Raw genomic sequence first — 26404 nt, forward strand, 5'->3', positions numbered from 1 at the left:
ATTATTCTAAATCAATTATAAAGCAACCGCTCACTGCTGCATCTAACATGGAACTAGGCATAATTGTCGTTCACTCTGACAGAACACGTTTGACAAGGGCAGTGAAATGACTGTCCACATTGGAAAAGCGGATACCGAAGTGTTGTATGTTCAATAACTATCAGAATCAAGGAGACCTTCTTACTCCAAGTCTATTGAGAATCTTTTTCGTAATGAGTCGCCATAGTAATAAAAGAGTATAGGACTTGGGGCAATCGCAACACTCAAAAATGCAAAAATACTCAGTCCCCACCCAACTCCAATGTTGTCCAAAATGCTTGGCGTAATTAGAGGTACAATCCCTCCGAAAAGACTTCTAAAAAACGCTCCAGCTGCGATGGCACTTGCCGCATATTTCTCGAAACTATCGATGTAATAATTCTGTACGGTATTGAAAATAGCGACTTGTCCAATACCATAAAAGAAAGTAGCGATGAGTGTGAAGGCCCAGTGTACGTGGTACTCCACCATCCAGGCAAACGAAAATAGCGTGATGGGAATTAAAACTGAGCCGATGTTTGCAAGAGGAAGACGAAATTCAGGTTTTGCTTCGCCCTTGTTTTTGCGTGTAAGGTGATTCCGGATATCGTCGATTCTCGGAACTAGAAATCTTACTGCCGAAAGAAACCCGAGTCCTGGGGCAAGATATACAAGTCCTACTTGAACAGTGCTGAACCCATATCCATCGCCATAGATTCGTGAGAATTGGGTATAAAGACTATATGTTGTGGCAAAAATAAGAGCTTGATAAGTTGACATAATCAAAACTATAGGTTGAGTGAATAGTATCTTGAGCGGTCGATGAACTGCTTGAATAGCTTTCGATGAAAACGGTCTCAAGTCTTCTCCTTCGAAATAGTATTTAACGTCTGAGCAATCTTCAAGCTCCTTCTTTCGATGAGCAAGAAGAATAGGAACGTAGGTTTCGTGCAGAAAAAAATATACACCAGCGAAAACGACGCCGCATATCATCAACAAGATCCAAAATAGCCATGGCCATTCCAAATTTTGCAGAATAATGCCACCAATCAGAGGCCCTATTGTCGGTCCCAAAAGCGGCCCCAGGAGATACCATCCGAAAACACCTGCTCGTTCACTCGGCGGATACATGTCAGAGATAGTTCCACCTCCATTGGCAATGGAAACACCTGTGTGAAGTCAGTGGTACTCTGTCTATATAGAAATAAAGGAGGAATTACTCCCAAAGAATCCAGCGAGGGAGCGAAATGCGATTAGTGTAGCGATATTTGGACTTAGTGCGGTTGGAATCTGGAGCAACGTAAAGATTCCAAAGCAGACCAAGTAGACCGGCTTTCGACCGAAGGTTTCAGACAGAGGAGCAAGCAAAAGACTATCATGTCAACATGTCAGTACAAAATAGATAATAGAGTTGTGATGGATGTTCTCACGGTCCAATTCCAAGCATGATAACGAAGCCGGTTTGACATGCAATTACAGCCTGAGCTGTTGTGTCCAACGATTCCGCGATCTGATCGATGCCAGGTGCAAACATACTACTTGCAAGTGGCGATAAAACTATCTAGTATCAGCGTCATGAAGCGGAGTGTGAAATCATCAGAAACATACTGGCCATAGTTGCAATGACAGCGATGTTCCCCAGTTTCTTCCACTTCGACCAATTTCTCGGGTTTTCATCATCGTGCTCTGAGAATTCGAGCAACTGAAACACATGTCAGTCAGCAGCTGTTGAAGTGCCAGACCGAGGGGATACTAACTTCTTTGTTGTCACCAGCTTCTTCATGTTGAATGAGTGGCGACCTCTCGTGTACCATTCCGGGCATATTCCTGGGATGCATGTTGAATTGTAGAGTTCCAATGCGCATGAAGTGACAAACGCGGCAATAAACATGTATCTTATATGAACAAATAATAACTACGCCGATTGTTTGGTGAATCAACAGAGAGAATGATGGCGATTTCTTAGAAGCTCGATGTCAATTTTTCAATGACGTTGAGACACTACCTGTGCCCCAGTAGTTCTGGTTCCAAGGTTGAAAGGGAAAAGGGAAGTGAAGGCGGATACTCAAGCCATCAGGAATGATGTTCTTCACTTAACTTTTGAATGATTCAATCCATGATATGCCGTACTTAGCAACTTTATCATTGGCTTTCATCTACCTACCCAAGTGCCAAATCAGAATATATCTATCTATCACTTCATTCAGGATTCATTTGTTGTTTTTCTTGTCTTTGACTTCACTTCAATTGGACGTGCGGGGAATCCCTGTAACCTTAGATGGAAAGATGATTTTACAGTCACGTGATTATAATGGTTTTCGCGTTTTCACCAACTTTTGAACGCGTGGTTCGAAGAAGCTGTGGCGCGTCGCCGGTCGCTGTTGTCTTCTTCGTTCCTTGTTCGCTCACATCACCACATCGCCTCACCGTACACCGCCGTATCATTCCATTCATTCATTTGTTCCATGCAGTTTCAAACCGTAACGAGCTGTAAATCGTGAACTATGAATAGGTAACCCCTGTTTGATCCTCTGTCAGCTCAAATTCTCACCGTGATCAAAGATGACATTGCGAGGAAATCGTTCCTGTGGTTGACAAAAAATTGCGATTCTTGCCGTCACCATGGGTAGCCGCCGGGATAAGAATTCGGAATCAGTGCGAAAGCGCATCGAATCGCATACTTTCCAAAGTGAAGGTGGTGAAGAGTATGAGAGTTCAAAATTTGGAGGCTTCTCAGATTATTTTCGGCGCAAAAGGATTAAATTGCAAAATTTGGATGCAGAAGTCCGCTCTACATCGACGGGAAATTCAAATATTTTTCCCGGTATCGTGGTGCATGTTAACGGCTATACACAACCCTCCTTGCGTGATCTTCACCACCTGATAGTATCTCATGGTGGTGGTTTCATGCAATACCTGGATGGGAAAACCGCAGTTACTCATATCATTGCATCAACTCTGACTCCCCGAAAAGCAATCGAGTTTAAGCGATACAGAATCGTGAAACCAGCTTGGATAGTAGATAGTGTGAAGGCTGGAAAGTGTCTTCCATGGGATTCTTATCGTGTTCTAGATGAGGGAGTCGGTCAACGAATACTTGGATTTAGTGGTGGTACAGTCGTTAATCAATCAGCAACCACACAGAGAGGCTACCGCGATCAAACAAACGCAAGTTGGTACACCAGTCAGGTCAGAAATGTCGCTGAAGATATTGATGACGACGGTGGGCCTCAATTTCCGAGCTCACAGGTACAAAAGATTATGTCGCATAATCCAGGCGTGTCAACTCCATCACCTGCCGATCAAACAATTGAAGACATCGAGGAAGTCGACCAAATTCCGGTTTATGATCCTATAAGCTCAGGTGGAAGCTTTGAAGTTTCATCATCTTTGGAAGAAGCCTTGAAGCACGCCGCCAATGTTACTACTCCCGCTCGAAAAGCTGCATTGAAGTCTATACAGATATCAAAAGATAGTTTTCTTATGAAGAAATCTCCCTCACTTTCCCCTGATCCTCAGGTCTCACCAAGTCCAACACCTGTCACTCCTACTAAACCAAAATTCCTCACGCCTCTCAGAAGAGAAGCACATCATGTTGAAAGGTCAAATACACCTAAACACATACCCATTGAACCAACATCGTTTCTTAACCCTAAGAAGAGATCGAACGATGAAGAAATAACCAGCTCTCCCAAGAAAGCAAAGTTTGAGACGGCAGAAGAACACAATGCAATATTGTTAGCAGACCCTCACATGCGAAAGTCTACGACTGCAAACCCAGACTTTATCAAACAATACTATTCCGAATCTCGGCTACATCATTTATCTACCTGGAAGGCAGATCTTAAATCAAAATTTCAGCAGATGGCATCCGAGAAGTCGGCATCTCAAAAACGGACAACAAAGCGGAAATCTGGCTCCCGAAGATACGTCATGCATGTAGATTTCGACAGTTTCTTTTGTGCGGTATCTCTCAAGAGCGCATCTGAATTTGTCGACAAACCTGCAGTTGTTGCTCATGGCAGTGGAACAGGGTCTGAAATTGCTAGTTGCAACTATCCAGCTCGTGAATTTGGCATCAAAAATGGAATGTGGATGAAAAGTGCGATTAAATTGTGTCCCGACATCAAGGTCTTACCTTACAATTTTCCAGCGTACGAGGACGCTAGCAAATTATTTTATGAAGCTATTTTAGATGTCGGCGGTGTAGTACAAAGTGTCAGTGTCGATGAAGCCCTCGTTGATATTACTTCTTTGTGTTTAGCCGCTGGTGGCACCGATGGAGTCGAGATCCTAGAGAATAGTATTAGGAGGGAACAAGAAAGAGCTGATGAGATTGGAAAAAATCTTCGAAAGGTTATCAAAGAGAACACAGATTGCAATGTATCTGTTGGAATTGGAGGAAACATTTTACTTGCGAAGGTTGCACTTCGGAAAGCTAAACCGGCTGGCCAGCATCAAATCAAACCAGAAGAGGTTTTAGATTTTATCGGTGGACTTGATGTAAAGAACCTTCCCGGTGTTGCCTACAGTATTGGTGGGAAGCTTGAAGAGATTGGAGTAAAATTTGTGAAAGACGTCCGACAATTATCCAAAGACCGTCTGATGACTGTTTTGGGTCCCAAAACCGGAGAAAGGATATGGGACTACTCAAGGGGTATTGACAACATGGAGGTTGGAGAGCAAGTCATACGAAAGTCTGTTTCAGCCGAGGTGAACTGGGGAATCAGGTTTACTTCACAGACTGAAGCTGAAGAATTTGTTCAAAATCTCTGCATTGAGCTACAGCGTCGATTAATCGAGCAAAGGGTCAAGGGGAAGCAATTGACTTTGAAAATCATGAGGAAATCTGCCGATGCGCCTCTTGATCCACCCAAATTCCTTGGTCATGGAAGTTGCGATACTTTCAACAAGAGCATAGTCCTTGGTGTGGCTACCAATGATGCTGTAATTATCGGGCGGGAAGCAATTTCAGTTCTCAGAAGTTACGGCTTCTCCCCTGGAGAGCTACGCGGCCTTGGTGTTCAAATTACCAAACTTGAGCCTGTGAAATTTACCAATGGTACTTTACTTGATGGCAGTCAAAGAAAAATTAGTTTTGGTCCCCCTGTGGCATCAAAGTCAAGCAAGAAAGCTACTGAGGATCCTATTATTGATGAACCAGAAACTCCAACGAAGCAGAGAATAATTCCATACGCACAATCTACAAAAAGACTTTCAGAAGATGGCGTCGATTTTACAGCACCAACGAAACCTAAATCTATCACGAAATCAATACATACGGAGGATCCTATTGATGAAAGCAGTCCTTTAAAAGCCCGACCAACTCCAGCTCACCCCGCGACTTTCCTTGCAAGAACAAATGCTAGTGATCAAAGTGCCAAAAAGCTCAATTTGACTGGGACTCAGTTCATTATACCAAGTCAAATCGACCCCGAAGTCTTGAAAGAACTTCCTCTAGATATCAGGTCAAGATTAATGGCTCAAAGTAAGAGCTTGCCTGCCTCAAGAGAACACACTCCTAGTATGCCCGTGAAAGATACCTTGTTTGAAAGTCCAGTCAAACCCAAATTCTCTTCTTATATGCCTCCACAACTCGATCCCGAAGTATTTGATGCACTGCCTGAAGAAATGAAAGCAGAAATACTAGAAAGTTATAAATCACAAATTTCACATCCAGTACCAGTGGTACAAACGATTCTTCCTCAGTCACCTCGCAAAAATAGAACAATAACTGGTAAAAAGCCGCCAACTCCTATCAAGAAACGGGGACGAGGTAGACCTCCCGGGCCTAGGATCAAACCTGAACCTCCAGGTGGTCCACTTCAATCGAAATTTGTCGCCAACCCTCCTAGAAGAGAAGCCTCAACCGATACTGGCGATGATACCGATGTTCTCGATCCAGAATTCCTCGCTGCATTACCTGAAGATATGCGCGAAGAAATAATAGCCGAACATCGACGAAAGCGCTTACAGAAACGTGGTGGACTCATGACATCTACAGTCAAAAAAATAAAGAAACCAGATCCAGCTCCATTAGGACCGCGAAGAATCCGCTTACCTCCTAAACCTGCAAAGCCCACTTTCACAACGCAGGAATTGAGTACACTAGAGGAACTCAGGGAGACACTTACAATCTGGTATCGTGAATTCGAAAGTGAAGGCCCACATCCAGATGATGTCTCTGCGATGGAGAGGTATTTAAGAAGAGTCATTTTGGACGAGAGGGACTTGGCAAAAGTGGTAGGCGTTGTGAAATGGTTGGGATGGTTAATAGATGATAGTGAAGTTGTAGGAAAAGGAAAACGACACTGGGAAAAAGCATACGTGGATGTATGTTGTAAGATTCAGGAGGCTGTTAAGGAGAGAGGATTGGGTAGACTTGATTTCTAATGTATTTATATCTAGATCATTAACTAGCTATCAGTCTACTGATTTAACCTACTCCTTAGTGTAAAATTAAGCGTGAAATAGACTTCATGACTTGGAGATACGTGTTCTGGAGCTTGATCTCCTTATCACTTATCCAAATGTGTAACAATTTATCCATCATCCCCTCAATCTCATACTAAAAGAGTCTTATCTCCATGTCATAAAATCCAATTAAATCTATAACTCAACATACACCCAAGTTTCCGAATATAAAACCCAAATTCAAATTCACTAAATTGCTCTTGAGAACATATATATATATCATAATCAATCAACGCACATCCAGAAAAAAAGGGGGGGGGGGGGGGGGGATACCATGGTCCAGATTGGGAAAACCAGATCCCGAAAAGAATCAAATTCTTCCTTGACACCAAGCTCAACATCCCGATTTGAATACAAAGGAAGTCAGTCCGTCATTGAGTTATCAATCGTGAAAAAGATTTCAAACTCTATCTACCTAACTTGATCTGTTACTTATTCCTTATCTCAAACGAACCATTTCATATATATTTGGATATCTTGAATAGCGAGACAAGGGAAGATTATGTAGTCCTCGATAGTAGATCGGTTGGTACTAGTATATATATATTTACTACTTAGTAGATAGATCGCTTCTCTAGTCTTGAGTATCTAATCTTTGGTCAGTCTTTAGTCTCAGTATCTATCTATCTATCTATCTACTAAAATTCTCTAGCTCAAACTTTTTTTTTTTTTTTTTCGTCGCTTACTTGTTACTTACTAGGTTGGTATTGGGTGTTAAGTGTTAGGTGGTGGGTATATAAGACTTGTATCTCTCGTGCATTTTTCTCAGATTCTTGGAATGAGGTTTCGGATGTTTTTTTTTTTTTTTTTTTTTTTGGAATTGCAAGCGGAATTGGAATCAAAATCATGGGTTATTCTATTGCGTGTGCGATTTTGAGAAGATTGTCATGCGGATGTGTGGATGTGTGGATGGTGTTATTCTTTCTATTATATGAGATGTAATGAGCGCATGGTATGAGATATGCTATGTGTAAATCACGAGGAGGAATATACTCGAGCTTTTTACAACTTTATTGATAATGATGTCGTCATCAATAAGGAAGCTTCTATTTCTTGATTGGGAAGTCAATTAATTACCTTTCCTTTCCTATCCGCTCTATTTCACATTCGAAATTTTCTTTTTGGACTACGTATCTATAATTCGAGGAATCATTTTAAGAAAATGTCTGGATGATTGGTGGTCATTTGTAGAGAGCTTGAGATAGCAGATGAGGAAATAAGTGTTTCTTTGGCGCAGTTTCTGTATCTATGCTCGCTGCGAGACTTCGAGTTCCATGGTTTATATATATCCATCCTCTGAGTACATCATCGGAAACTCACCATTCCAATCCATGATGGAAAGAAGTCACGTTAACAAATCCTTGGTTATCTCTATCATTGCCATCTTTCATGAAGTATGAATATATAAAGAGGAGTTTGTGATTTCTTCTGATTGAATTATTTTGATTTTTTTATATCATTTATTGTCTTGCAACTACACAAGCTCGGGAAGTGAGTGTGAGAGAATATAATACACCATTGCAAGATTAAGAGAGTTGGGCGTGGGATCTATGATGAACATAAGTCACATTTCAACGATCTTTAGTGAGTCCTATCATTCCTCTCTTCTACGAAGTAGGAATTCACAGAGGGATAAGTGGCTTCTTCTGAGATTATCATATCTTTCTGGGGGAGGGGGGGGGGGGGGGGTGGGGTTTCCGTTCCATGTTTATCTATCCCCTCACAAGCGCGAGTGTGAAAGAATACACTATCGCATATTGTATCGGCAGTACCACATAAGTCGTACGCGTCACTAAATTTAATATCTATGATGAAAACAAGTCACTTTTCTAAGAAAGTTGGGTTTATCTCTCTTAGTCGAGTCTTCTGAAAAGGGGATTGGAGAGGAGGGGATGAGTGACTGGTCCTGAGATTTTTTCTTTTATGGCTTGCTTGTTTTTAATATTTGACTGTTTTTAAAGGGTCAGAGAAAGAATTTCGTGTTGTATGCCTGGTTTCTTCCACTTTTTAAGCAAGATTTCTCATTCATTTTAGAATAGAGATGAAGCTCTCATCAAGAAAGTTTAATTTATGCATCTATCACTGCTTACGTCCTCTTAGAGGAAAGATTACAGATCAGGGCATACCTGAGTTTTGTTAAGATTTTTTCTTCTCTTGATACTTTGTTGAACTCACTTATTCATCATTATCTCAACTTTCCCGATTAAATATTATGGTTGGACTAACCTTACGCTTCAGTGTGTAGGATGGCAATATAGATTCTAGAACAGTAACACTCAAGAACTCCCCGCTAGATTCGAAGTGTTTGGGAAGATTCTAATATCCTCGTCGATGCAAACAAATCACCAGGGAAGAATCTATCATTCCTACTGGGAACTTTCATCTTTGTCATGAAATCAGATATTGGGCAAAAGCAAAATAAGATATAAATGGTGTTTTTCTGAGGTATGCTTTCCCCCTTCCATTGTGAATCTAAATACTCATAGAGTATATTCAGAAGAGCAGATATCTGTAAACGAACTTCATATTATTTATATGATTTCGAGTATCTAATACGAAGGGTCCTTCCTCTTTCATAATAGGAACATGAAGAAAATATCAATGACAAGAACGAGTTATCTCAAGAATATCTCTGTGGAATTCTACTATAACGTGAGATGTAAAAAATGAAGGGGAGTTTTTGAGGGAACCCGAAATCCTTGAGGAAAATATGACATCTGCTTAGAATCTAGACATTTTTGTCGATTCTATTTGCGTCTTATTTCTCTTGATGAAAAGCTAACAGCATGTTAGAAACTTCTGGACTTATTCATTATTGGACCCAGTACTCGTTGTGAATTTATCTTTGAAGAATTTCTGGAACTTATAATTTTTTAATGCTTCACTAATAGGAGCAAGTACTTCGAGTTCTTCAGTCTTGCTTTATTTTTCAACACAGCGGAAACTGGAGGCGAGGGGGGTTATATGGAAAGAGAAAAGTGGAGAAAATATATGTCACGATCATTTAACCTCTTGAGATAAACAACACATTGAAATATATCGAATCGAATAAATTATATCGCGACGAGGAAGTGTACTAATGATATAATACAGGATTCACGTCAAGATATTATTAGCTACTAAAATCCAATCTTAAAGTATACAGCTAGAATCCAAAAGCTCCAAATCCACAGCCAAAAAACGCCACACATATAAACCCCTTCGAGACTTATCGACAATATAAACCAATCATCAACAATTCCACCCAATTCGCTATCCGACACCATCCCCATCTCGCAAGATTCAGGGGAACTTGTCAACTAGCTGAAATTTTAAATATACGAATTTCCTGGCAAGCATGCCCAAATGCATTCCACGCATTGCGCATTGTGGGAATTGCAAAGACGGATGGTCGTACGCTCGGATTCTCTGTGCCCAGATGGCGGCTTCGTATTCAGCGCCGAAGAGATTTCTCTCCGTGTTTGGGTCCACAGCATGAGTCTGCTATCGGTATGGATGTATGTCTGAGCTATATGGGATTGCTGTCTTGTCATACCTACCCACCTGGATTAGATAGAATTGGAATAAGGATATGGATATGGATGGGAAATATCTCGAAAATGTAAGTTAACATCTCCTTCCAATTCAAATGCAGAAGAACCTAACAGCAGAACCATTACCAAAAAAAACTTAACACCCATCACCCGTCCTGTCATCTCTATCTCATCCTGCGCTTCATTATCTACCTATTACCATCCACAATCCCACAATCCCCTGGAAAACCCAAGGAATCTCGCCATCAAATCCCACTATCGATAAGCCCAAGCCCAAGCCCTCACTAAAAATACCCCCAACCCAAACAAAGTTTAAATAAAGTCCCCAGCCGTCGATCTCCCGCGCTGAACAAGAAGTCTCGGCCACACTTTCCATTTTCTAGCTTGCCATGCCAGATAAAAAATCGATCGGGATGAGATGGTTTAAAGAATAGCTGCGCCGTGATTTAGTTTAAGTTGCCTGATTTGGTTTTTGTTTGATTCTTTCCTTCTGATATCATCCACCCTCCTTTGCTGTGCTCCGCGTTGTCGTTGAACGGTTCCTGTCCGTTCGCTTTGGAGTGATATCATCGTGTGTTTATTTTGTGTACTCGTCGTACATTTACATACATCTGGGCCACGAAATACAAGCAAAGAGGAGAGAAGAAGAAAAAAAGAAAAGAAAAAGAAAAGGGATCGATAATTGAACACCACTACCACCACAAACTACGAATATAATGGCCCCGCCAATTTTCCTCCTCGCAATCCTCCTCTCATTCCTCTCCCTCACCACCCTCACATTCGCCCAAACATCCACAACCCCCGCATCCACAACCTCTACTGTCATACCCGCCATCGTCCCCAGCGCGTCGTCATACACATACGTGGGATGTTACAACGAAACCCTTAATACAAATACCACAGGCGGATTACGGTCTCTCAATGGTGGCGTCACGGAAGCACTCGATGTCATGACGATACCGCTTTGCATGGCATTTTGTAAATCAAACGGTTATGCATATGCGGGGATTGAATACACTCGGTTTGTTTGCTGTCTCTTTATTCTATTTGCCACTTGATTCTCTCCCCTCCTCCATACAAAACTGGAATATCATCATACCACAGAAGACAAAAACTAATGGATCTCACCAGAGAATGCTACTGCGCGCAATATCTGTCCGCTCTCGCCCCCAAAGTCGACGATGCGAAATGCGATCTCCCGTGTAAAGGAAACGCCAGCCAGATATGTGGCGGCTCGTGGACACTCTCGGTGTATTTGCAAGATGGGAGTCAGAAGGGGGGCGCGGGTAGGGGGGGAGGGACAAGCGCGGGAAAACAGGCGCTGGTGGCGTTGGGGGTTACGTTTGGAGGGTTTTTGGCTTTTTGTTGACGGAGGGAGAGACGGTATGATTGATGTGAAGATGAAGATGAGGGAGAAGAAAAGGGAAAGGGACTTGGGATAGACAGGAATATGGAGTTCGGTAACCAATAATTGGAATGACAAGCGAGCCGAGATCAGTAATCAAAGGGAGTTGGACGACAGTCAGCAATTTCGCAACACGACAATCACGCCTCGAGAAGCACCGTCGGGTCATATGAAGTTCTCACAACGAGAGAGCTCAGATATAGTATCAGCATTATCTATCCTGCGTTAATGTGTCGGGCGTTCTTTTCGGTGTATGTATGATCATTTGATTTATACTCGAGCATTGAACTGAAAATACGGCGCTTTGTTTGATTACAGATAACTGGGCTTGATATGATGTCTGTACAATTTCCTGCTCAATCGAGTGTGAATTGTGCTTCAAATAGAGCGAAATATGATACCAACAAAAATTTAATTATCACTTCTCCACATATAGATAATTAAATTCCGCCGTGTGCTCACCCCATCCCGTCCCATTATATCAGAGAACTTTGACCCTGATTCCAGTTCCCGGTTTAGGAACATTAATGAGGTATTCCGACCAGATTTCCACCGCTTCATGATTCGTTTCCCATAACTTAAACTCGCATCTTCGGACAAAACTCGCAAGTGCAATATATAGCTCCGCATAAGCTAGATTCATTCCTAAACATTGTCTGCTACCTTTCGAAAAGCTGACGAGATATTTTGCGAGTGGTTTTTCTTCTCCGGAAGGTATGGTGACTTTAGGTGGGAGGCCGGTGGTGGGATCTGAGAGCCATCTTTCGGGGATGAAGGAATGAGAAGATGGAAAGAGTGATTCGTTGTAATGGATGATGGGTGTGGCGCAAGATAATGGAGTACCGGCCGGAATTGTGTAGGTGTGTCCAGTGGATGGATCTGTGTATGGGAGAGGTTTGTGTGCAAATCGTGGAAGGTGTTGGACTGGTCCCATGGAGAGACGAATTGCTATTCAACCCAATTCTGTCAGAAACTACGCGTGATATACATTGGAATCTGTGTTTACAATACCTTCTTGACAAACCGCAACTAAATAGGGTAGTTTTTCAAGAGTTGCTAATGAGGGAGGACAGGAGGGATCTGGAAAGACTTCAAGGATTTCAGCTTGTAGTTTAGAGAGAATGTCCGGTTGGTCAAGGATATGGAACATTGCAACTGCCAATGTCCACTTTGTCGTTTCAACACCAGCACCGACTACCACTTGTGCTTCTTGATGAAGCCTCTCCTCTGTTTTCTCTTCAGGAGGAAGACTGGATTCTATAATCTCGTGAAATATGGTTGACCGTGAGGCATCGTTCTTCTCTTTGGTTCCATACATCACTCCTCTCAATTCAAGTCTAAGGTCCTAACCAAACATCAGTCTCAATATCTTCTTAAAAGGATCACATATATTACCTCAAGCCACTCCAAAACAGGCATTGATTTTTTCGGAACAACCTTCTTCAGTACGCTGTATGGTAAAGCAAGAACCATGTTCATCACCCATGCTATACTTGGAAAATGCTCTGTCCAGTGCACTATAGAGAGCATACCGGCTACCGCCACCATAAAATCCGATGTAAACTCTCCTTTTTCGCAAAAATTATAATTAGTACCAAAGCTACATTCCATCACCACATCTGTCGTATAACAAGAAAAAACATCTCCGAGATCAAGGATTTTGTCGGTTCCTTTGTATTCGGTATTAATACGATTAACTAAGGTGTCGACACGGGATTGTATGAATGGAACAAATTTCTGAATGTTAGGTTTAGAGAAGAAAGGATTGAGCGCGGCACGTCGTTTTCGATGAAGGAAGTGGTCTAGGGTGGATTGACCAGATAACGGGACCGTAGGAAGTGAGGAATGAAGAGGCAATTTGTCGCGTCTATCGGTAGTGTATATTGTATCATAGAACTCAGGATCACTGATATGGAGCTCTGTGGGATTGATACGAACAATTGGGCCTTGTAAATTTTAGTATAGGAAGGGCATTGGATGGAGAGACGAACCATATTTTTCATGCCATTCGGGAAGTTTTCGAAAGAACTGTCCACCTTTTACAAGCTGATAATATATTTCATACCATTCGGTCGCAGCCGTCAACTTCGGACCAGGAAATTTAGCCAATGGACTGAAATATAGTCTATATATGACCAAAGTAAATGTGTATATGGCAATGGCACACACACATGTCAATGGGTTGACTTGAGATAGCAGACCAGATAAAACAGTGAAGACTCTCATTTTGGTCAGGGTAGCATGGCACAAGAAGAGAAAAAGACGAAAAGCAAAAAATCAGCTTGATCTTGAGCGCGGGGGATGAAGATATAAACAGCACTCATCTACATCCCCACAATCTTAGATCCCATTCCGAGCATATCACCAACCAATGAGACCTTCCCAGTAAGCAGAAATCCCGTCAGTACATTACATGACTTCATGCACAGCTACGAATCGAGAGATCGACATCCATATGTAAGACTAATGTTTATAAGCAAGTTGCGTTGTTCAGCTCTTGTAATCGCATTTCTGCACACTCGAATTGGCTGCATACTCAATCAGTCCAATGAGCATTCAATATTTGTGTGGTTCTTACCGAAACATGCAATCGAGACCACTTTTCGATCTACAATCACCAATTCCAGTGATATCTCGAACATGTTGAGGATTATAGAAGATAAATGTGTACGGCTGATCGTTTCACGATTGCATTTGTAAATACATATCATCCCATGGGTTGTGCTTATGTTTGTCACACTCGAGTTGAGTAGTTGGGTTACCTCAAGACAAAATTATGTTTTGCTACATATTCACGTGACCCTCCACATTATTGTGCGATCAAGTGGAAGCGAAGGAAGCCGCCATCAAAGCATCAGATTCAAGATAGAGCACAAACCTGACACATATCATTGAATTCTTTCATTTTTATCATATCGCTGCAGACTATAATCAACGAACCTTTCATCAAATTGCGGAGTTTCGAGAATTTCGAGGATTCGCCACAGAAGCTGGTCTGGTCATCTGAACCAGTTTTGGAAAGTATGTCGTCAAAAAAGGGGGAAATTAAATCAGCGGAGAATAACAAGAATATCAGGACTACCACTCGAAATAATTGATCCTATTTCTTCTTTCAGAAGTTAGCGATTGAATGCGGATTGGAAAAACTGCGAGCTTAATTTGCAAACACTCTAGGCCACTTGTATACAAGTCTTGGAGCTCCGACAAGTACAGGCACTTGGGACATCACCACGTGGAGAATTTACTTCCGCAATAGTTGACATATCTAGGACTATTATATGAATTGGGGCACATCTATGAACTTTACCCAGGTCCCCATATCCTCCGAAAGCAGACTTGGTCAGATGAGGTTATAAGCTTTGCAAACACATTACTACCGTCAATGAAGTTTCTCACAGAGGTAGAATTAATTGCGACTAGCTTGATATTATCTCCGGATAATTATAGAGAGGAAAGAGATCAGATCTTAGAGCCTGCCAAGCAAAGTTTTCAGAAGAAAGGAATCGTCTGTTCTATCACAGAAATTGGTCCCGCGAATGGGTTTCAAGACTTCAGGACTGTTGGTAAAGAAGACTAGGATTACAGTCTGACTATCAGAATGTCCGATCTCTAGGCTAGAACGGGAATATTCAAATTTTTGGACTAGTTTCGACATTTAGAATTTTACATTTATTCTGAATAGTATTATTGGACACTATACTTCACGTCAATGAAGGTGTCAATTTTAGGGGAGAAAGAAAGGGGATGGGCAAGTTCATACATAGGAACCAAAAAAATACAGAAAGAGGTTGGTTATATTATTTAGCAAATCCTTGGACAATCGGTAACAAGACCTCGAATATCATCGAGAGAGGCGAAGACTCATTGGCGTTTTCTTGGGGGATTGTATTAATAGAGGTATCATTAGACAATTAGACTTCTTCTACTCTCAATAGATTTGGGCTTTATCCCTTCTTTTAAAGCTCTGAAAGCTCGCTTTCGTGAAAATACCTAGTATTAATCAAGCAATGGTGAATGATCTATCAACTTCGTATCTTACAAGTTGTATCAAATGTCAGCGGTGGCCGGTCCATATCCCAGAGCTGTGTTTCAATGCTTCTACTTTAACATTGTAGTTTACTATCCATGAGCCCGTGTTTTTGATATGTATTTCCACATCCACAGCAAGGTTGATGAGTAAGTTGAGAATCTTGAACAAACTAGGTCTTCATTTACACGATGATTTCTATCACGATCATCACATCTGAGCTCAAGGGTATAAAGATATATAAACAAGCTATGTTTAAAAGTCTATCTCCGTAAGAGTGGACTCTCTTCATTCCTTCACACCCCAACTGCCCACAATAGCCATGGCTTTCTCATCGCCATTCTCCACTCTACCATCATCTAGTACACCTGCCAAGCATTTCCAAGGATCTCTACCTCCACCCCACTTCAGGACTTCTTCTTTCATCTTCTCGCCATTGTCTCTTTGGATGCTACCACCGGCTTCTCCGTCTTTGAATACTACTTGCCAGATCCTCCTTGCGAGAACTCGGTCGAAGAGATAACTGTAGTACGTACTACCGTATCCGAAGAGATGGCCGAAGAAACCCTGCCAGCATGTTCCGGGAGGGTCAACTGGAAGAGCACCATGCTTCTGCTGGAGAGAATGATATATTTGTGTCGAGCTGAAAGATGGAGAGAGAGGAAGGTCAGAGTGATACGCTAAATCGAGCATGGAAAGGATAATCTGGTTTTCGGTATCAGAGCCCTCGAAACGTTTATCTAATGCTAGTTTCTCGGCTACCATTTCATATGGGAGGGGTTGGTCGGTCTCATAATGGCGCGCGAATAAGGAAAGGACTGATGGGTCTGCTGCGAAATGTTCCATGAGGACTGAAGGCAACTCCGCGAAGTCGGTCGCACAACGAGTTCCTGAAACATTTTGGAGAGATGTTCGCCCGAGAATGGAATGGATGGCATGGCCCATTTCATGGAAGAGAGTTTGCACCTCATTAAAACTGAGAAGGGCAGGGCGGGAAGACTTTCCGGACATTGTGACGAAATCACAGATGAGAGCTATGGTTGGCAATTGCTTAAGAACTCCCGAAGCTCTTGAAGTGGCCATACCATCGTTAGCAGCTTCTTCGTTAGTTTTGAATAATCCATTTTGGGACAATGACGAAGCTTCTTCAAGTTCAGGCGTTGTGATCTCTCGAGAACAGCGAAGGGTGAAGTGCGCGGGATTCGGCGACTTTCCGGGACGAGAAAACAGATCACAATATAGTACAGCAACATGACCATCGGTTTCAGAGATCACATCTAGCCTTCGAACATCTGAGTTCCATGTTTCTCCTGGCATTGTCTCATGAGGAGCAAGTCTAACACCGTATAGACGTGTAAATAGCCTAGAGAGACCTTGCATGACTGTACCAAGTGAGAAATATGCTGAGAGAAAATCGGAATTGCGAGAGTGCGAACGCACTGAAGCCAAAATCTGTGACATGTAATAATCTTTATCCCATGGCTGTAAACCTGGAGAAGAGCCATGCGAATTCGACATCTTAAATTTGAGAAGCTCGGAAACTTCTCCTTCTACAATCTGGTTGTTATCCTTTGATAGTGCTTCCAAGAATTGTGATACGGATGCTGGACTTTTGGCCATTTTGTCTCCTAGGGCTAGGTGAGAATAACTTTCGTACCTAGAGAGTTTGGCCAGCTCCGCTCTTTTACGCATGAGCTCTTCCAATTTATATACTGTATTTCTTGAAGCTGTGCGAGTAGCCATGAATATCTCTTTTCTAACATCTTCATTCTGGACTGATCTAATAGCTGCAGCGGCAGCGCCACCGATGGTTGGTATTTTAGTCTGTCCCCATGTCGTATATTGCCTCACCAGTACTGGATCCATCCCCTTCAACTTACTGCTTTCGAAAGTTAAGTAAGGTTTTGCAGGAGTCATATAGTCAACAAATTCAGGACCGATTTCACTGATTTCTTGCGAGAGAGCTACAAACCTTTCTCGCTGGGCACGAGGTAGATCAATGGCCGACTTTGCAAAGTCTTTCCTTAAAATATCTGCGACTACCACTTCTTCTTCTGTCCATCCTGCCACAATTTCTGGTGTTGCCATGGCGATCTCAAGTTGCTTGTCCAGCCCAGTAGTTGTATTCAGGATGTTCATATACTCAAACATCTTTGCATAGGCTCTTGATGCAGCTGCTTGTATGGCTGCATTCGGATGTGTAGCTCGCACAAAATCTGACAAATCGATAACCCGACATAACAGGTCACTAAGACGATCTAGTTCTCTAGCAACATGTCTGTATTCCTCAACTGTCGAAGCACTCAGAACTTTGTCCACAATTCTTTGTGCCTTTCGCAGACTCGTGTTCGCAAAAACTTCGAATCCCTGGGGGTTGACAAGGTACCGATTCTGAAAAAGTCCAACAGCCGGTCTATTGTAACTTTGCTTCGAGGATTGAGAGAATTCAGCCCAGAAATTTGGAGAGTCAAAGATCTGCCGCAGCGTTCTGTCATCACGTTTTGCACCTGGAGCGGAGTTGTCTACAGGTACAGGTCGAGATTCGCGATATTGTGTAGAAGCTGTCGCAAGTCTCCGACGTGATTGGACCTGTCTCCTAACGCACCGAGAACAAACCCACGGCCTGGACGTAGTCACTTTCAACATACTCCAGGGCACGTTCGTCCGAACTGTCAATGGCACGGAAGTTGGTGATTGGAAGACGATATCACAGTAGATAATGCGGACAATAATACTCGAGCAGGTAGCTTCATATATTATGCAAATTCTGTGAATGTGTATAATTACGTCAGCATTTTTGCATAAAAAATCGTACGAACGGAAGTTAACGAAGCTTTAACGATCGCGGAACTCGATCTCAATACATACCAATTGTACAATCAGGTCAATTGAACAATGGCTTCCAGAGTATTCCTGCGGCAGGTCAGTAAAATCAACTATGCAAAAATTATACTCAGCTAACAATTCAAAGCGCATTGCGCCTGTAGCAACTGGCGCGGCCTTAATCGGAATGGCTCTCTATCCCCAGAGACCATTACATGCCGAAGCACCAGATGTACGCAGCAGTGTTTGAACCCACTCACATTTCTATCACTAACCTTGGCATAATTCTAGGGAAGAAAACCCATCTATGATGAGTTCGAGGAGCTCCCTCCCACATCCGCTCCAACTCTCCCATCATCCAAATCTCCAAGCCCCGCTTTGGAGGAAATATCAAGGAAACATACTGGTCCAACTCCTACCGACAGGCTCGCTGTGCAAATAGGAAAGAGTCGATTATTTCTCTATGCACATGTCGTCGCTGCCGAAAACAAATTGAACTCCATGATGGACTCTGCTCTCAACCTTGAATCCAGTTTTACATCCACGATTGCTTCACTTGCACCATCCCAACAATCTGGGGAGAAGTTAATGCCTGGATCTATCTATGTTTTGGTTGCTGCCATGACTGGCTCAATCATATCACGAAACAGAAACATCGTACTGAGAGCTGCTGTGCCATTCGCAGTCGGAATCGGAGCAGGATGGGCTGTTCTTCCAGTAACGATGAGAAATGTTGCCAATTTGGCATGGGAATATGAGAGAAGGTTCCCAGTGATTGCGGATACACATATCAGGACAAGGGAAAGCGTAGAGAACGCATGGAGAATGGCACGAGTGCATTCAAAGCAGGCAATTTCAATAGTGGATGGAAAGGTTGCTGAAGGAAGAGAAAAGGTAGAGGACTGGGTCAAGAAAGGAAAATAAAGGAGCCGACTGAGGCTATAGGATTGTTTCGGATTTGGCGAAAGCAAAAGCACTGGTGACCTTGTACAAAATCCTTAATCGATATTTCGTTCTATTCTGCAGCCAGAATTTAACAAATTCGGGTTGTAATGCCACTTCATCGAGACCGTCATTTTTTGAGACATCAGGTATTTCCATGAATCTACTTTCATTTTTCCATGCGTGTTGCTGTGGTATCACTAGAATACTGTTAGATTTATGTTCATACATCCACGGGGTTTTCTTCTTCCAAGACTGCAATGTAATCCAGCTGTGAATGCCCAGCTCTGATTCCACTTCGCTTTGAACTCACTCATTGTCCAGGAGCCCCCTCCCCTTGAATGTTCAGTCTAAGTCTATAATTACTGTCAAGTATGTCTCTTCCACAATATCCTCTGGATGCCTATCGGATATCTGCGTGATAATGGCAGCGCATCGAGGGTCACTTGCAATTAAGTACAAAAACTAACGGATACGATTGCTGAAATGTTTCGTCATTTTATTAGTAGGATAGAGTATGATTTCTAGGTGCTTCGCCCATGGACAAGATCGGACTGGATCACGGTTACGAAAGACTGTGTGGTGGGTAACGCCATGCTAGAGGACATACAATAATGGGAGGAAGCATGGAGAAAAACATCATGCTACAAGCCCTGACACATTGGCAACTAATTGGATATAACTACAACCGGACCTGGCTGAGAAATAATCTAAAGTGCATGGTAAAGAAAAGATCCTGGAAGAGCTTCATGGATGAGATGCCAGCTTTCCTTGTAGTCTTCTGTGCTCTACGAAGCCAGCTCCATTCGAGGCAGTCTAGCTTATATAATACACGCACGTGATATTGTCGGTACCCCGCCAAAATTATCCCCCGCCGAAGATGAGTCAAAGTATCCCCTTCTTGAGTTTCGCGTCTATTTACTTTCAACAACATCACAAGATGGCTTCCGATATGAGTCCAGAGGAATCAATTGCCCTAATCAAAGCAAACCTTGCTGAGGTTCTCGATGGAGATATTATCGATAATGTCATTCTCAAGGAGAAGCGTCCTCTCAAGGTTTACTGGGGAACTGCAACGACTGGCAGACCTCACTGTGGATACTTTGTACCAATGATCAAGATAGCAGAGTTACTGAGGGCGGGTTGTAATGTTAAGGTTCTTCTCGCAGATATTCACGGTTACCTGGACAACATGAAAGCACCTCTCGAACTCGTCGAATACCGCGCCAAGTACTACGAACGAGTAATCAAATCAGCTTTGAGAGCGGTTGGTGTTGATTTGAGTCGTTTGGAGTTTGTGCTAGGAAGCTCTTACCAACTTGACAAGGAATATACAATGGACCGATTTAAGTTGGAGGGTATCACCAGAATTAACGTTGCCCAAAAGGCTGGGGCCGAAGTCGTCAAACAAACAGATGATCCAACACTTGGTGGTTTAATTTACCCTCTCATGCAGGCTCTGGACGAACAATATCTCGATGTTGATGCGCAATTCGGTGGTGTTGACCAAAGGAAAATCTTCACATTTGCAAAAGAAAATCTGCCAAAGATTAATTACAAAGTCAGAGCACATTTAATGAACACAATGGTTCCTGGTCTAGGAGAGGCTGCAAAGATGAGCTCCAGTGATGCGGACTCGAAGATTGACCTGATCGACGGACCAGAGGCTGTCGAGAAGAAATTAAAGAAGGCCAAGTGCACGCCAAAGGAAGTTGAAGGCAATGGTGTCATCGCTTTTGTCGAGCATGTTATTTTCCGCGCTCTCGCTCTAAAGAATGGAGGTACTTCAAGATTTGTTGTTGAGAGAAGAGATCAGGAGCCATTGATCTACGAGTCTGTGGAGAAATTGAAGGAAGATTACATAGCAGATATTGTGAGTAGACTTTTACGCATAGTTCTTGTTGGTTAGTCACTAATTTAAACCACAGCTCACTCCTCAACTTATTAAACAAAGTCTCACTGCCCACCTTAACGACATTTTAAAACCAATTAGAGAGGAATTCGAAACATCACCAGAATGGCAAGCAATTGAAGTACAAGCTTACCCTCCAGAACAAGGTTTTTTGCACCCTTCCTCGTATAGATACTTGAGCTAACTCTGTACCAGGTCCAGTCAAGGTCAAGAAGGCGAAGAAGGAAATTGATCCAGCAAGAAAAGCCGCGGCATTAGCAGCCAGGAAAAATGTCGTTGCACAGCCAGATGGACACGTCGAAGGAAAAGATGCCCAAAAAGTTACCGTTGGGTCAAGCACGGAAGAAACGTTAGAGAAAATGAAGATCGCTTCGGAGTGATAAATAGAACTACAATATACCCTCAAGCGTTTGGTTGCTTCTGTAAGCACCTATTCCACTCATAAGTTCTTCTGTTATCTTTGTTCTAACGTTGGAAGCGTACTGTGTCCCTTTCCCAAATTTTTGTGTGTAAAAGACCTGCCGGCACAATTTCAAGAACCCAAGATTGTTTAGCGACACGATTTTCCCGCTTTGGATCTTTCCCTTTCCAGGATCTTGCATCAATCACAGTTGGACCCCGTCATTTATAGAATATCATGATGCGCTCATTTCCTCTGGCCTTGCAACATCAATTCAACAGTCTCCGCCATCCACAAAGCTTTATCAAGCTGTTACCAACGATCAATCTAAAAGGAAGTTCATGTCAATATGACACAAAATAAAATATTTTCTAAATCTCGAAGGCTCATCGATCTCATGTGCAGAAACTCTCCTTGACTTATTTTCTCATACCCAGTGGTGTGCATTGATCGGACGATTGTATCTTTTCTAGGTCTTCTTTGGTGTACCTAGGTATGATTCCACACACCCCGGTTTTTAAAAAATCATTCTTTGCTTCTATACCTTTATACGAAGTTAATTTTAGTCTTTCATGATGTTTTTTCTCTCTCTAAGATTTCGTATTTTTCTCAATCCTATCTGGCCTCCTCGTCCCTATGACTCCTCAGACCTAACAACCCTTTCGCTTCCATTTTTCCCTTGCGTCACTAATTCCAGCATCAGTCAGCTAGAGCCTCCAAGCCTCTGGTGATTCTCGACTAATGTACCTAGGGTCAGGGAATCTCACACAACTACTCACCTTGGCTACTGTCCATGTGCCTTTCAGGTTGGGTTACTTCTACCACTTGCTTCTTGCTGAAGCTTGCATGTATACCGACCTCCAGGTGTGGGTATTCTCTGAAAATTTGTCGACACTTAAGAAATTCCAGTATTTCTTACGATAATCGCGCCTTCCATATTCTGGGCATGTAACAACACGGAAAGAGAAAGTTCTTGGTGGCTCATCCCTTCAAGTAACAGCAATGAATTGGAAGTATACAAAGCTCACGGCTTCAACAATTAACAGCTACTCGCCAAGCAACAGTCTACCTCAACAATCCATTCCCGAGCTCTGCATTTGATCATAGATCTTCCAGCTGTAGCTTCTTCATCGTGAGGTACCTCGATATCTTACAGTATGAGTATGGAAGCGCTAGTCATCCACGTGCTGAGACCTTCCACTGATATTCTTCACCAAGCCAACTTTTACATGGTATTGATCCTCTTGTATCAAACATATGGTGTAAAACGGATCCACGATAGCGCATCGAAATCCTGTAATGATTGGCGATTAACCGCTCGATGAGACAAACATGAAGCGATGTTATGAAGGACGGTGCTCCAATACTCGCATGATTTTATTCGAAAAGTATAAGCTACTTTCAGGTAGCGACTATCTGCCCCTTTTTGTGTGATTCAATCGGACTGAGTATTTGATCTTGTACCGACTCAAGATTCTGAATCTTATCTATAAAATGCCATGTCAACAATGCCACCTTCAAGTTTGCGCTTGCTACATAGGAGCACCCACTCAAGTGCGGTGACCTTAGCAGCCGTGGGTCTCTTCTAGCCTTGAAGCCATCACGATTCTTTCGAGGAGGAACGCGCCAGGACAGTTTCGGGGTCTACGATGACGTCTGATGGTCGAATGAACGAAAACGCTGAATACCATAGCGAGAATCAGGGCCCAAGGAATAAATGCTAACATTATGAGATTGGCGTTTATTCCTAATCCGAAACCTATGGTAGTGGCCGTAAGAATGGCGAGTACAAGAATAAGCGACTGGCACCTGTCGCGCCCCTGGCGTCGATGCGTGAACGAAGAAATCGAACAACCCAAAAGAAGGCACGATGCGAGTAACAATAATGCATACGGATCCAGAATTAGACTACGATTTCCCGAACTGAAGGTGTAGCCCATATGTTTAGTATTTGAGATCATCTGCGATTGGATATTAGCCGTGATCTAGATCTAGATCTAGATTTGGGGGTGCGAACTCGTCTTTGCTCATAATAAAGAGTATATCTTGTAGTAACTGTTGCGGCTACCATTGCAATCAATGGTTCGAAGATCACTCCTAGGTCGCTTACTAGGGAACGTCCAGAAACATATGCAGAGAGTGATTGTTCGTCTATTCGAGAAATCCTCAACGCTCCGTATGCTTCAGGACGGCATTTGAATAAGTGATAGGAACTTTCGCTTTCTGTGTCATTCATAGCCATGATATCAGGAATTGACCTGAGTTGAAATGCTTACAGCTTTTCTTTTCAAGGACGACTGATTTTGAACATCTTTATCTACTTGAAAGCAATACCTGAGTACAAATGTGACTGTGACCGGATCGTAGCCTTAATAAAGAAGTTGGCGCCCATCGGGCGGAAGATTTCTGAAACCGTCGAATCAGAAGTCTTGTAGAAGCATCCTAGTCCTGGTGTGTTCGACAAATGCGCTGACCGAAATACCTGCAACTGGAGTGTGTTAACATTTGTCAACCATAAAAGATATCCTGATTCCAAGCAGTTGGGCTCCGAGGACTGCTGTAAGCATTCAGCAAGGCTGATGCCTAACCTGCAGTCATCCAAAACTGTTCACCGAATCTTGATCGTCAGCCTATCATCACGAATAGGCACGATTATCTATAAGCGAGGCTGATTTGCGAAACAAGACAAACCTTCAATTTCAGTTCCTTCTCACCGAACAAAATCTTTAGTTTAGATGCATTCATGCCTGAACTCAACCTACCCCCAATCTGAGATGTTATGTCTATGGGTAAGTATTGTAATTTCGCGGGGAAATAAAAGCTTCTCCAGATCCACTCTTCTCCTTGCTCTTTCTTATTGTCCAATTTTCGATCTCAACTGTATGTGAGAAACTCAACCTGATTCACATTATCGTATTTTTATTTATTTACTACATAATTCGAACGACATCAAGGGAATCATGGCTACAAGATTCAATCCGTCTGCCGCATCGATGCAAGAGCGCAACCCCGTCCGAAGAGATATCAATAAAGATGAAAAGACTGAGAAGCTTAAAACAATTTACTTGTACACTATGATGTTCCTCTCAATAGCTTCTCCCATTCTTTATGAATCTTCTCTCTTTGCTTGGCTTATGTAAGTGAATCGAATTCTTTTCAATTAACCATAGACTAACTCGGCTCTAGCAATATTATTTGCACTATTGCTCTCATGATAGCTGTCGTTCGGACACATCCTGAAGAGGTTAAAAAGTACTCCGTAGAGGGACCTCCCAATACAAAAATCGTTTTCTGACTTTCTCTTGATAGGTTTGGCCCTGTGGTATTGCCGACAGCCAGCTTGTTCTTGGTGATGATAGTGTTCACAAGTCGCGTATCGCTATTGGAAATTATGCCTTGGATACCATTTGCCTTTTCCATGTGGCTTTTGATCACCGTTTACTCTTGCCCAGCGACGGTATTGCTTGTTCAAGAAGTCCTCCAAGGAGTCAAGTTGGATTTACCAAAACATGGCCATTATATCCACAACTCTACCTGGGATGTCGAGGAAGGCCATGATCAAGCTCCAAGCTTTGGCCTTATTCAAAAAGAACCCCTGAAACTTGTATCGAACTCTGCAATGGATCACGAACTTGCATTCATGGGTCGTCCCACTTCAAGCATAAGCACAACGCCCAGCGACATTGATTTAGATGAAGGTAATGCAACCGCAAGATTGGTAGGCGCCAGACTTCTGTCCCAATTTCAAGAAGATAGTCGCGAATCCATGGAGTTTCTGGATGAATTGAGGTTCCGCTCACAGGGCAATCTTACAAACTCTCTGGACACATCAGATCATTCTCTGATGGGCCACTATTTAACAAGCGGGTCGGCATTCCTCGACCATACTTAATGAACAATCCGTTTACATACAGCAAAAGGGTACCAGACCTTACAATACCAATTTTTCCAGGTTCTCTACTGCCGATTTCAGCCTAAAATACCAAACGCTGTGGATTTTCTGAGATGTATACGTTTTTCGATTGAATTCCAAGCCGGTAGAAATCATTCCGCAAATGGATCCACATTCAATGAATCTATACATACGTTGCCTCGATACATTCCCTGGATGCACGTTTCTATATGCAGTATTTATTTTCTTTTTCTTTCGTGCTGCATGCCATAGGACTATCATAACTTTACTTCTGGAAGCTTCGAATGTCGTACTCTTCTCCGGATTCTCATCCACTGAGGACATAACTGCCCCAATATTGGAACCCAGACCATATTCCAACTCCGTCGCGCCTGCTCCCATGATCAATTCCAATGAAAAGAGCCATTTGTGACCAGGAATATAGTCCAAGGATGTTTCTTAGCCGGAAATAGATGAGAACTGCAAATAATGAGCTTAGAAGACGATGACAAAAACCTACTGTGACCATTAAGATGGCAGTCATTCTAGTTCATATATTTGTTGCTTCTTAATCTATCCTCTGGAAACCCTCTCCCAAAGGGTTAATGGGTTCATGGTTTCTCGTTCAAACCCGCCTAATTTCGCCTCCTCTCACCTTGACCGCAACTCGTACATTTCATAATCTAATCCAGATACTATATGTCTATGGCGCAGAAGAAATTAGCTAGCCAATATATGTGCCGTTACTCTCTAATTCTTCGATATCATTGTGTTATATCATCAGGCACAAACATTTGAAAAGAATTCAAGTGAGCGTATCTTTCGAGTTGGCCATTCGAAGCATTGCTTTCTAATGATGCTCTAAAAGATTGATTTTCACGCTGTACCTGGTATCTTATATGTCACTGTAGCTTTGATTAGCTTATGGGAATGTGCCGGAATCAGATGAGAATTTTTAGGGGATCGTGGTGTTAGCGC

The 26404-nt window shown here is 42.5% G+C and overlaps 8 protein-coding genes across 9 annotated transcripts; 5 read left to right on the plus strand and 3 right to left on the minus strand.

Moving 5' to 3' along the window:
* Positions 1-107: 107 nt before the first annotated feature.
* On the minus strand, positions 108-2196 carry BCIN_11g05520 (hypothetical protein). The gene is made up of 5 exons (XM_001549034.2): positions 1776-2196; positions 1627-1720; positions 1449-1575; positions 1239-1390; positions 108-1187 (listed from the first exon to the last, which is right to left on the minus strand). The coding sequence occupies exons 1-5, from the start codon at positions 1881-1883 to the stop codon at positions 181-183; spliced, it is 1488 nt and encodes a 495-aa protein (XP_001549084.2). The 5' UTR covers positions 1884-2196; the 3' UTR covers positions 108-180.
* A 307-nt stretch (positions 2197-2503) lies between these two features.
* On the plus strand, positions 2504-6498 carry Bcrev1. The gene has a single exon (XM_024696079.1). The coding sequence runs from the start codon at positions 2641-2643 to the stop codon at positions 6409-6411; it is 3771 nt and encodes a 1256-aa protein (XP_024551882.1). The 5' UTR covers positions 2504-2640; the 3' UTR covers positions 6412-6498.
* Positions 6499-10517: 4019 nt separating this feature from the next.
* Positions 10518-11587, plus strand: BCIN_11g05540 (hypothetical protein). The gene is made up of 2 exons (XM_001549037.2): positions 10518-11046; positions 11157-11587. Exons 1-2 carry the CDS (start codon positions 10742-10744, stop codon positions 11392-11394), a joined length of 543 nt encoding a protein of 180 aa, XP_001549087.1. The 5' UTR covers positions 10518-10741; the 3' UTR covers positions 11395-11587.
* Positions 11588-11825: 238 nt separating this feature from the next.
* On the minus strand, positions 11826-13804 carry BCIN_11g05550 (hypothetical protein). The gene is made up of 4 exons (XM_024696080.1): positions 13422-13804; positions 12826-13376; positions 12442-12775; positions 11826-12378 (listed from the first exon to the last, which is right to left on the minus strand). Exons 1-4 carry the CDS (start codon positions 13654-13656, stop codon positions 11912-11914), a joined length of 1587 nt encoding a protein of 528 aa, XP_024551883.1. The 5' UTR covers positions 13657-13804; the 3' UTR covers positions 11826-11911.
* Positions 13805-15621: 1817 nt separating this feature from the next.
* Positions 15622-18194, minus strand: BCIN_11g05560 (hypothetical protein). The gene has a single exon (XM_001549040.2). The coding sequence runs from the start codon at positions 18101-18103 to the stop codon at positions 15746-15748; it is 2358 nt and encodes a 785-aa protein (XP_001549090.2). The 5' UTR covers positions 18104-18194; the 3' UTR covers positions 15622-15745.
* Positions 18195-18297: 103 nt separating this feature from the next.
* Positions 18298-19448, plus strand: Bcmic26. The gene is made up of 3 exons (XM_024696081.1): positions 18298-18379; positions 18429-18512; positions 18572-19448. The coding sequence occupies exons 1-3, from the start codon at positions 18353-18355 to the stop codon at positions 19202-19204; spliced, it is 744 nt and encodes a 247-aa protein (XP_024551884.1). The 5' UTR covers positions 18298-18352; the 3' UTR covers positions 19205-19448.
* Positions 19449-20125: 677 nt separating this feature from the next.
* On the plus strand, positions 20126-21661 carry Bctys1. Of its 2 annotated transcripts, XM_024696082.1 has the most exons (4): positions 20126-21095; positions 21151-21280; positions 21330-21556; positions 21613-21661. In XM_024696082.1, the coding sequence occupies exons 1-3, from the start codon at positions 20163-20165 to the stop codon at positions 21512-21514; spliced, it is 1248 nt and encodes a 415-aa protein (XP_024551885.1). In that variant the 5' UTR covers positions 20126-20162; the 3' UTR covers positions 21515-21556; positions 21613-21661. The 2 variants fall into 2 exon arrangements, with proteins under 2 accessions (XP_024551885.1, XP_001549092.1); XM_001549042.2 differs by having other exon boundaries at positions 21330-21661.
* Positions 21662-24434: 2773 nt separating this feature from the next.
* Positions 24435-25598, plus strand: BCIN_11g05590 (hypothetical protein). The gene is made up of 3 exons (XM_024696083.1): positions 24435-24670; positions 24721-24786; positions 24844-25598. The coding sequence occupies exons 1-3, from the start codon at positions 24495-24497 to the stop codon at positions 25424-25426; spliced, it is 825 nt and encodes a 274-aa protein (XP_024551886.1). The 5' UTR covers positions 24435-24494; the 3' UTR covers positions 25427-25598.
* Positions 25599-26404: the final 806 nt, after the last annotated feature.

The sequence above is a fragment of the Botrytis cinerea genome, chromosome 11, assembly GCF_000143535.2.
Source record: "Botrytis cinerea B05.10 chromosome 11, complete sequence".
Taxonomy (NCBI): domain Eukaryota; kingdom Fungi; phylum Ascomycota; class Leotiomycetes; order Helotiales; family Sclerotiniaceae; genus Botrytis; species Botrytis cinerea.

What these genes read in the sequence shown, in the direction of transcription:
- Bctys1 (XM_001549042.2), top strand. Translation starts at nt 20,163, where the DNA reads ATGGCTTCCGATATGAGTCCAGAGGAATCAATTGCCCTAATCAAAGCA. An exon ending in AAGATTACATAGCAGATATT is followed by an intron (nt 21,096 to 21,150) that starts GTGAGTAGACTT and finishes TTTAAACCACAG; the next exon opens with CTCACTCCTCAACTTATTAA. An exon ending in AGCTTACCCTCCAGAACAAG is followed by an intron (nt 21,281 to 21,329) that starts GTTTTTTGCACC and finishes ACTCTGTACCAG; the next exon opens with GTCCAGTCAAGGTCAAGAAG.
- Bcrev1 (XM_024696079.1), top strand. Translation starts at nt 2,641, where the DNA reads ATGGGTAGCCGCCGGGATAAGAATTCGGAATCAGTGCGAAAGCGCATC.
- BCIN_11g05520 (XM_001549034.2), bottom strand. Translation starts at nt 1,883, where the DNA reads ATGCGCATTGGAACTCTACAATTCAACATGCATCCCAGGAATATGCCC. An exon ending in AAGCTGGTGACAACAAAGAA is followed by an intron (nt 1,721 to 1,775) that starts GTTAGTATCCCC and finishes CATGTGTTTCAG; the next exon opens with TTGCTCGAATTCTCAGAGCA. An exon ending in TGTCATTGCAACTATGGCCA is followed by an intron (nt 1,576 to 1,626) that starts GTATGTTTCTGA and finishes GATACTAGATAG; the next exon opens with TTTTATCGCCACTTGCAAGT.
- BCIN_11g05590 (XM_024696083.1), top strand. Translation starts at nt 24,495, where the DNA reads ATGGCTACAAGATTCAATCCGTCTGCCGCATCGATGCAAGAGCGCAAC. An exon ending in TCTCTCTTTGCTTGGCTTAT is followed by an intron (nt 24,671 to 24,720) that starts GTAAGTGAATCG and finishes ACTCGGCTCTAG; the next exon opens with CAATATTATTTGCACTATTG. An exon ending in CATCCTGAAGAGGTTAAAAA is followed by an intron (nt 24,787 to 24,843) that starts GTACTCCGTAGA and finishes TTCTCTTGATAG; the next exon opens with GTTTGGCCCTGTGGTATTGC.
- BCIN_11g05550 (XM_024696080.1), bottom strand. Translation starts at nt 13,656, where the DNA reads ATGAGAGTCTTCACTGTTTTATCTGGTCTGCTATCTCAAGTCAACCCA. An exon ending in CTGTTTTGGAGTGGCTTGAG is followed by an intron (nt 12,776 to 12,825) that starts GTAATATATGTG and finishes ATGTTTGGTTAG; the next exon opens with GACCTTAGACTTGAATTGAG. An exon ending in AGTTGCGGTTTGTCAAGAAG is followed by an intron (nt 12,379 to 12,441) that starts GTATTGTAAACA and finishes TGGGTTGAATAG; the next exon opens with CAATTCGTCTCTCCATGGGA.
- Bcmic26 (XM_024696081.1), top strand. Translation starts at nt 18,353, where the DNA reads ATGGCTTCCAGAGTATTCCTGCGGCAG. An exon ending in CCAGAGTATTCCTGCGGCAG is followed by an intron (nt 18,380 to 18,428) that starts GTCAGTAAAATC and finishes AACAATTCAAAG; the next exon opens with CGCATTGCGCCTGTAGCAAC. An exon ending in TACATGCCGAAGCACCAGAT is followed by an intron (nt 18,513 to 18,571) that starts GTACGCAGCAGT and finishes GCATAATTCTAG; the next exon opens with GGAAGAAAACCCATCTATGA.
- BCIN_11g05560 (XM_001549040.2), bottom strand. Translation starts at nt 18,103, where the DNA reads ATGTTGAAAGTGACTACGTCCAGGCCGTGGGTTTGTTCTCGGTGCGTT.
- BCIN_11g05540 (XM_001549037.2), top strand. Translation starts at nt 10,742, where the DNA reads ATGGCCCCGCCAATTTTCCTCCTCGCAATCCTCCTCTCATTCCTCTCC. An exon ending in GCGGGGATTGAATACACTCG is followed by an intron (nt 11,047 to 11,156) that starts GTTTGTTTGCTG and finishes GGATCTCACCAG; the next exon opens with AGAATGCTACTGCGCGCAAT.